Source organism: Parambassis ranga, chromosome 21 (assembly GCF_900634625.1).
Source record: "Parambassis ranga chromosome 21, fParRan2.1, whole genome shotgun sequence".
Taxonomy (NCBI): domain Eukaryota; kingdom Metazoa; phylum Chordata; class Actinopteri; family Ambassidae; genus Parambassis; species Parambassis ranga.
Window position 1 is genome coordinate 13,871,337 of NC_041041.1, and position 9,330 is coordinate 13,880,666.

At 41.3% G+C, this 9,330-nt stretch overlaps 1 protein-coding gene across 1 annotated transcript; it reads right to left on the reverse strand.

Moving 5' to 3' along the window:
• Window positions 1-1,580: 1,580 nt before the first annotated feature.
• On the reverse strand, window positions 1,581-8,653 carry arsh (arylsulfatase H). The gene is made up of 11 exons (XM_028433663.1): window positions 8,604-8,653; window positions 7,984-8,127; window positions 7,778-7,899; window positions 7,566-7,688; window positions 5,807-6,009; window positions 4,829-5,049; window positions 3,502-3,638; window positions 3,191-3,328; window positions 2,908-3,067; window positions 2,682-2,803; window positions 1,581-2,498 (listed from the first exon to the last, which is right to left on the reverse strand). The coding sequence occupies exons 1-11, from the start codon at window positions 8,627-8,629 to the stop codon at window positions 2,107-2,109; spliced, it is 1,788 nt and encodes a 595-aa protein (XP_028289464.1). The 5' UTR covers window positions 8,630-8,653; the 3' UTR covers window positions 1,581-2,106.
• Between the last annotated feature and the right edge of the window lie 677 nt (window positions 8,654-9,330).

A 9,330-nucleotide genomic window follows, 5' to 3' on the forward strand; every position in this document is an offset into this window, starting at 1 on the left:
ATTGCTGCGATGGGAAACAGATTTTCCACAACAAAAGATATCCTGCCACAGTGAGCTGAAAATGTTATTTATAAGAAAGTTCTCTAATCTATAATGACCTCTATTCTTAGCATTGCTCAGTCTATAGGCACAAACCCACACATATCTAAAAGAAGAAAAAAAACAATACAACAAATGCCCCGTAGCTATTTGTGTAACAGAAGAACAGTTTCCAGTGTGTTTAAGCAGCCGTGCAGTGCTCCTATCCTTCCAAGCTGTGTGTGTGTTTATGTGTGTCAAACAGAGGGTTATAAAAATGCTTTATGGCATCCTGTGAAACACTGACCTTTACAGAAAACCCCTGATCTGTTCAAAACAACATGATATACTATGTGCATGCACATGTGTGTGCATTTAAGCCTGTGCACACTTTCATGTTTTTATGTGGCTACATGTATGCACAGTTACACATGTGTGCAACATGACATACGGCCTGTAACGTTCTATCCCACCCATCATTAACTCTGACGTACAGCCAAATGTCGTTATGTATGGTCGACTGCATGATTTACCATCAGAGACGGAATGGAGGGGCTACTGTAATGAACCTGCTGAGTGTTTGATGTACCTCTGCTGGAGGGAGAGAAGTAAATACTACGACCGAGATGGCAGCGATTACAGTGATGATGATGATGATGAAATTTCTCTCCTTACTCACCGATATAGTGCAATTTCTGAAAGAGAGGAGAAGGAGGAGGAGGGGGATGATGTGAGGACAAAAAAGGAGGAGGAGAAGATGAAGAGAGCTGTTTGAGTAGACAGAGGAAGAGGAAACAGAGGAGGCAAGGGAAGGAGAGCAATTATAGAGTGCTGCTGCAAACTTTGATGTTTTGACAGACTGGCTAGAGGGAGACAGCGTTGATGGTGATGATAATGAATGGTGATGACACTGATGATGGAGGAGTTCACACAGTCTTTACAGTCTTTTATTATTCAAGATCTGTGAAGCCACGGGGTGGCTGAGGAGGTCACCCATCCTCTCTGCCTGGGTGTCCTTCAGCACTGGCGGCTCAGCAGATGACCTGGTGCTCTGATCTTCATCAAGGGGTGTAAGTGAAAATCCAATTTCATTTGCAAGATCTAAAAGTGTTATTATATAATGAAAATGAGATAAATGGAAAGAAAGGGAAGGAAGAGGTCCCACGTGGGAGGATGGAAGACATGAAGGAAATGGAGCAGGATTGATGAACAACAAAAACAATTACTGGATTGATATATGACACAATGTTGCCTTCGCTGTGAGTAGTTTACAGTTTTTCTACCCCTTTCTTTTCTGTCTCACAAAAACACATGCACCATCCCCATCCCAAACACAGTCTGACTTTGCCCCCTAGTGGTACACACCCTGAACTACATCCTTTAGGATTTTATGCCTGCATTCAAGGAATATAAACAAAACAGTAGTAGTAGTAGCAAACATCAATTTTATTGTATTATTTACACCCAATAATGCTTTTTTGCTGCTTTACAAAATAAGAGCATCATCAATTCCTTCATCTGTTATAATAATAATAATAATAATAATAATAATAATAGTCACATTCAAAAGAAATGAAAAAAATTGAATAAAAAAATGTATATGTCTTCATCAACATAAACAACAGACTGTAAAGCAGAATTTGATCAGACTAAACTGTGGAATAATGCAGCTTTAACCTTTCTGAAGCGTTTGAAGCCATGATGCAGAATTGTTGTCTCCCCCTTCTGGCAGTGAAATTGTTGATTCCAAAGTAGCTATCACATTTGCTCTATTGAAGTAATGGACAATTGTCCAGCAACCCTTGAAATTTCTCTTTATTTTCTCCTGAATACAAGCCTTAGATCCTGCAGTGTTTGTAGTAACCTACAACCTAGACAACCTAGAATGCTCCTCACTGTTTTAGCGTTCTGTCTCCATAGCTACAGTAGCTCGGAATAGAAATGTAATGTTTCCCTTCTATTTCAGTTTTCAAGTTTAAATACAATTAACTCATTTCTTACTGTCGAGTGATTGTCAACAAAATCTTCACACTTATCTTTAAAACGCTCTTAAAGCTTGAAAGAACACACTGATTCGACCAGGCTGTCTTAAACTTGTGTCATATTCTCTTTGCACCTGCAGAATGGAAAAGACCCACAGCAGGGCTGAAGCCAGGGTCTCCACAGAATCTTGTCCCAAGTCATTTGGCCTGGAACACCATGTTGTGCTGTGTTGTCAGACAGCTCTTCATCTGTTAGGGTGCTTTGGTGTTTTTCCACAGCTTTGGCGGTCTGCTCAAGTATTTCAGCGTATCGCTGCTCAGTGTCAAGGGTCAGGGGACGGGACTCGGATGGGTCATTGAAAATGTCATACACCAGTGGTGGGTTGTGGTTTGTCACATGCTCTCCGTGACACAGACACACCTTAGTGTCATAGCATCCACCGGCTCCCGGGGGAGAAAAGTTGGGAGTGAAAAAGTGGACCTTGAAGATGGAGTCACCTGATGGAAACACCATAAGTGAACATGTGGAATCTTATAAACAAGTATTCTAGCTAGTAGTTGTTTGAACTGATCCTTAAATACATTCCAGCCAACAGAATGTCCTGATGCTGCATTTTGTGCAGGAGAAACATCATATGATGTTATGTATGATGATATCTGTGTGTCTATGTGGGAACTTACTGCCAGGTGGGTGCCAGCGTACTGCATTCAGGTAGATGCCGCAGTAGTGGAACATGAACTCATGCTCTGATCGCACAACTTCTCCTTCCAACAGTGGCATGAGGTTATAGCCATCTAACTGTCTGTGAGAAAATACAATTAAAAAACTTGGTGTACTTTACTGTCACAGTAAACTATGTGTGTTTTACAGGAGGTATACAAAGCCTGCACCTGAGTGACTCTGTACCTGTCTGGTTGTGTGTCCTTGGCTAAATATTTCAGTGTGGGGTACAGATCCATCAGGCTTGTGGGTTCATCCACCACTCTCCCTGCTGCTAGTCTGCCAGTCCAGCGGAAAATACCAGGTACCCTGATGCCTCCTTCCCAGCCACCCATAGCCTTCCCACCTGCAGATGAGGCAATAAGAGGAAAAACTGAGGTTGCTTTTTTCTACTTTATCTGTTTCTGTCAATAAAGTTTTTTCCATTTTCAACAACCCTATATATAGTAGCCTGTGTTGTAATAACTACCTTTATAGATGCCGTTCCAGCCTCCTTTCTGGCCAACTACAGAGTCAGCAGACTCTAGGTGTCCACCATGGTCTGATGTGAAGTACATCAGGGTGTTGTTGGCGAGGCCAAGAGAATCCACGGTCTCTGTCATTTTGCCTTGAAAATAGCAGATTTTTTGTTTTCACTGGAGAATGTAAATTTATTACGACTTACAGTTACACATTTGGCCATAATTTAAAAAAAAAAACGTTGACGCAAAATGTTAAATTACGTCACTGAGAGCCACCCAAGGGTAATAACGCATGCATGTATTAATTCCCCTCACTCACCAATGATCCAGTCCATTTCTTCTAGGTTGTCACCATAGCGACCGTGGCGACTTTTGCCAGCAAAGTCTGGAGTGTTGAACAGTGGCGTGTGGACATGGGCCAAGGAAAGAAAGAGGAGGAATGGATGATCAGCATTCCTAAAGAGGGAAGGAAAGCACCAACTGTTTTTAAATACCGCTCATGTCACATCATGTCATGTGTGGTTCTTGTAATGTCAACCACAAACACCTATAAACCGATCCCACTGACAAGAGGTTAATTGTGTAACCATAGTCTGATAAAGCGTGTTCCACAAAGTGCCAGTCAGCCAGTACAGTCCAGAAGACTGTTTGTCTTTTGTCCCAAGAGATTTGGTCTTTTTGTGGGTTTGTTTGTGCAATTATCTTTTCACAAAATGATCACGTTACTGATTAATAAAAAAGTCACAATTATGGCTATATTATTATTTGTGCAAATGTTTTAAAAATTGTGTGTTCCTTGGATCAATCCATCCATTTTTAATTCAGCTTAGCTCTGTACTACAGGGTGACGGGGAGCTGGAGCCAGCTGTCAACAGGATAGGCTCTGTAAAATGTCTATAACGTCTATAAAATGGCTAACATAGAGAAACAAACAACCAATCATGCTCCCATGGCCAATTTAGAGACCCCAGTTAATCTAACATGCACATTTTTTGGTATGTGGGAGGAAGCCAGAGTACCTGCAGGAAACCCACACAAACTACACACAGAAGGCCCTAACCACTGCACCACCACGCCACCCATTCTGTGGGATTTTTACTACAATTTTATTTTAACAATTATCTATACAAAGCCAGCCTTGTTCTAACAAAAGTTCATTCTTTCATTGTTTCACAGTAGAAACTGAGAATAGGAAACATTTGGTATCACTTATCAAACAGTTTCACTACCAGGGTCTCCCATCAGTCCTTGGCCAGTTGTTAGCCAGACTAGAGTAAAGGCAGGTGAAAAATATTTGAACAGCATACTCAGGTTTTGGGCCAGTAACAGCTATAGTTATGTAAATATCATAGAGATCATACTGAAGATTTCAACCACAAATAAACCTGCATTCTCTACAAGACAGAACTAATAAAGCTGCTTGAAAAAGCAGCAAAACATCTAGAAACTCCTACAAGTCTAGCTGCCGAGCTTCAAGCTCTTGGAATATAAAATGACCTGGAACACTGAGAATCTTCATCGATGTATCAATGCACTGTATGCAGGTCAGTGATGCCAATCAAAACGAGGTCTGGAAATTCTGAAATTCAGTCAGTATTTAAACCTCAGCAGGGTTATGGCTTACTGTTTGCTCCTACATTTCTTACTTCTTTACAAAGTGTTGTGCTTCTCTCAGCAGCCTTTCAGACAGTGTGTCCAGTTCCATCGGCTGTTCGATCACGTCTTGGTTCCTCATGAGGATGCAGTTCCAGGTTTGCAGGAGCACAAAGGGCACATACCACACAGCAGTTGCTAGGATACAGAGAAGGAAAAGTGGTACCAGGAGCCACAGGCTGACTTCGAAAAGGCCACAGACACGGACGCACAACTGGAAATATATAAGACAGACACAGAGTGGAGGTAGACGTCCATGAATCGCTTCTGACAGATTTTCACATGCAATCTCCTGATACACGACAGCTTTTAAAACTAACCTGTGATTCTTAAAGTATAACCAGAGTGTGGGGGTAAACGGGAGAACTTATGTAACACTGTTCCATGATGCTACCACTAGATGACATCAAGGCCCAAACACATTTGATTTTCAGTTAAACAAATAGTACGCTGTGTCCTCTGTTCATTCATACAATGTAGCAATTAAATCTAGAGCCAAAAATAGTTTTATTTGGTAACATATGACAAGGACAGCTGTTTCCCTGCAGGGCACTCTGCTTGTTGTAGTTTCTTATTCTTCTTATTCTCCTTTTTTTATCAGTTAAACTAACGGGAGATTCAAGCTGAGCTGTCTGGACCTCCCTGCGGCACAGCTGGTTCCTATTTGTCCAACAGGTACTTAATGTACCTTTGTAAAGTCTTCACCAAATTTCGGTTTCGGCTCCATGATTTCCCCTAAAATAAGTTTCTGGCTGCGTGACTCAGTTTCACAACTGCAGCTTCTGTTCGCAATCTTTTTTTTCAGACCAATGTCGTACATGACTATGTTATTGCACATCAGTTATTTTGCTTCGGGGTGAACAGCACAACAACTCTTTGTTTGCCAATTTATTCCTCATCATTCCTTTTTTGTTCTTGCTCTGTTTTATCCCCTCCTACTCTGTGTGGCAAGATAAGACAACCACACTCACCACTGTGATGAGTCCAACTGCAAGCAGCATGCTCAGATCTTTGAGTGTGTGCTGCAGGTCTGCCAGCACGTCACTGTTCTCTCCGGGCAGACAGTCATTAAACAGGGTGAATGGCAGGCCGTAGAAGTAGCTGAAGCCATGCTGGTTCGGGTGATGACAGTGATCCCCTCTGCGTTCACAGTTCACACCCAAGTGCCATTTACCTGCAGATACACGGACATATTGAACAACTTATTTTCCACTGCTGTGATATTTTTATTCACTGGGGGCTCATTTTTCACTCCAATATAAACTTACATCTGTCTGAAAACACAACAACGAGGACTATAATTTGTACAGCAGGTATACTGCAGGTATACAGGTATACTCAATTGTAGATATCTATAAATAACATAACATAATAACAAACAAACAAGTCTCAGATGTAGTATGTCGCAAAACTAACTGTTTAAGCTTTTAGCAATGTTAACCCAAGAGATGTGTCAACTTTGTCACAGCTACACAGAAAAAGTGCCCGGTGAGGAGATCCCAGAGAGGATGTAGTATGATATGTGGAAAAAACATAACACCATCACTGAGGCTGAAAAACCTAATTTGTTACTTTACCACACCCAAAAATAAAAGTATGCAGATGAATACTCAGCAGGCATGCAGGCTACAACTACACAACTACACACACACACTGTCTTTCTAAGATAAAATCTATTTAATTCTTTCTGAAGTGTTAGGCTGTTCCCAGAAGTCTTCTTGTTTTATATCTTGGACATGTTGAAGGAGTTGTGCGTGGTACAGACCAATAACTGCTTACGGGAGGTACTTGAAATAGGTTCTTGCAGCCCGAAAGAAAGCAATTACAAGAACTGGCTCAGGACTGAAGTGCCAAGTTACAGATGAAAGCTTGTTACCAAAGATGATACAGTGGTGACAGAAAACCTCACATTTGAAAATGAATGAAGAATGATCTATGAAGGGCCGGAGAAAATAGGTCATGTATTAGACGGAGAAGGACATGAATGTTAATATGGTCTAAAAACTGAACAAAGTGGACCTGTTCTGACCCACAGGCACTGTCCCTGTCAGCATGTGCATGTTCCACAGAGCACAGAGGTGTGTGTGGAAAAATGAAACCTACAGATATTCAACCATTTTGTACACTATTCTGCACATCAACTCACAAAAAACGTTTTAATGCAGTCTGCTGCTCTGCAGAACAGTCCCTATATCTAGGTACTGGGTTTGAGCCTTGCTCTATTTACTTTCTTCCTCCAGTATGTTGTATCTTCCACTGTGACTCCTCTCTGCACTGTGTAAACACAGCCTGCAGGTCAGCTAAATACACTGACTCTTTGTTACATGATGAACACAGATGTGTAGTGTGTGTTGAGAAGTACAGACTTTATTTATGTATTTATTTATTTTTACGTTTTTAATGCAAATTGAATTTGGTGTTTAGATTTGGTTACTTTTTCCACATGTCGTACCTTTAAGAACCATTCGAAAGTCTAACGATTCTTTTTGTTTTTCCGTTTCTGGCCAAAAACTAGTTTTATTTTCCTCCTGCCGTTGTGCTTTAGGGTTAGCAAACCTCCACCTCTCATTTTTCCCGATTTTTCTTTCAATCCATGACAAACCATATGATGCCAAAATGATCGGGACAGGCCTGCTGATCTCAATGAAAACACACAGAGCAGATCTATGTCATGCAAGAAGGTTCAGGAAAAACTGAACACGATAAAGTAATCACATGACATTATCTTACCCACTAGACCAGTAGTGTATCCTTGTTGCTGTAACCTCTTGGCAAAGGTGGTCTCACCAGGTGGAAGCCCCCCTGACCCTCCGAGGAACAGAAGCACCTGGACTCTCCCTTCGCTGACCATTCCTGATCATCATAAGGAAACAATAGTAAAACAGTCTTTGGAAAAATGTAACATTACTTTACAAAGATATGCAGGTCAGAGTTTGAGTTACCTGAACGTATTGCATAGCGACCTGTCACAAAAGCAGTCCTGCTGGGGGTGCAGAGAGGAGCAGCTGCAATGTGCTGAGTGAGCTTCACCCCCTCAGAGGCGAGTCTGTCTATGTTAGGAGTCCTGCAGTGACAAACGTACATTACAGTGAAGACTCTTCCTGAGCACATTTCTGATTCACATGTGAAACAACTCATAACATTTTACCTGATGGTATCGTTACCATAGCAGCCTATATCACCGATGCCTAGATCGTCCACCATCATCAGGACAAAGTTGGGCCTCTTGTCCACCTCTTCTCCCGGGACGCCACTGACTGCTGCCAGGAGCAGCCACAGAAGGAGAGCCGCACTGTCAGAGGGAAAAATGTTACTTTAGGTTTTATTGTTGTTACTTGGAAAATGTCACATTCATAATCCCTCACAATCCATTCTATCTTCTAACTAACTTCTAACTTCTAAATGAAGTAAATCTGTGCTTATTGCTTCGAGTAAATCTATTAGGGTGTTTTAATATGTAATAGTTGGTCCGAACTGTTTATCTTTTAAAGTGGTGCCAACAGCATGAAGCAAAAATTAAAAATGTTTGACACAAAACATTTCTCGCTGAACTGTGATGCGCGTTTAATCGCGTATGCGCCACAGGTCTGTGGTGCGCAGCACAGTGAGAGATTGTGAGCTGTCAGTACAAAGTGAGCGTGCGGACAGATAGGATTGAGCAAAGTCTGCTCTGTCAGCGGGGCAGAACCATCGTAATCTGACAGACACGTTAATCTGCGCAGATTTTACATTGCATGCACTGTTACTTTTTAAATCTTGTAAACTCACCTCATAGCATACATGGAGAACAACATACCAATTCATCTGAAAGTGTTCCTCCTGGTCTGCAGGACACACCCGCCTTCTGGGCAGTAATGACTAGATTAGGAGCGCAACAAAATTTTGCACATTTGAACTCCAGTGTTCAGATTAAAGTGTCGTTTTTGGTGAAATTAACAGGAAAAGACCAATAAATGACGTAAATACTTAGAAATAAAAGCTGACATGTTGATGTTTTGTCTCATATTCATCTTTTGATGTCAACCCCACATGTTTTCAGTCTATAGTAAAAATAAAGGTATTGTTCCGATACTTTGGAGGGATCTGTATTATCTTACATGATGTTGTCGAAGTACATTTTTCACCCCTCACAGATCCCAACACATCTGAGTTTCATATGAAAGATAATTAGCGTTCAGAGTCATATGTTCTTAATGAGTCACTCCATAGCGCTGGGTGTAATTGCACTTGGTGTGGGCATAATAGGTATTTTCATTAGAAATGTGCACATCTACAGGCATGAGGTGTGGCATGCAGTTTCCCACATTTTGCCTCTAAAGACCCAATCAGGTGTATCTTTATGGACCTGTCGCCATTAATCATTCACAAAGCTTGAACTCTGGTTATGAGTTTCCTTCTGTAAATACCTGACATATCAAGCCTCTCTGTTCATGTTTGTAGATGTCTGTCTGGTGTTTTTAAATACCTTGTGAGCTTTATTAACTTTACAACAGCT

Bases quoted from the DNA above. Each gene is read 5' to 3' on its own strand.
- arsh (XM_028433663.1), bottom strand. From the start codon at position 8,629: ATGTTGTTCTCCATGTATGCTATGAG. The intron at 3,639-4,828 runs GTAAGAAATGTA...TTCCCTCTTTAG, and splicing joins GCACAACACTTTGTAAAGAA to GAATGCTGATCATCCATTCC. The intron at 3,068-3,190 runs GTAGTTATTACA...CCTCATCTGCAG, and splicing joins CTGGAACGGCATCTATAAAG to GTGGGAAGGCTATGGGTGGC.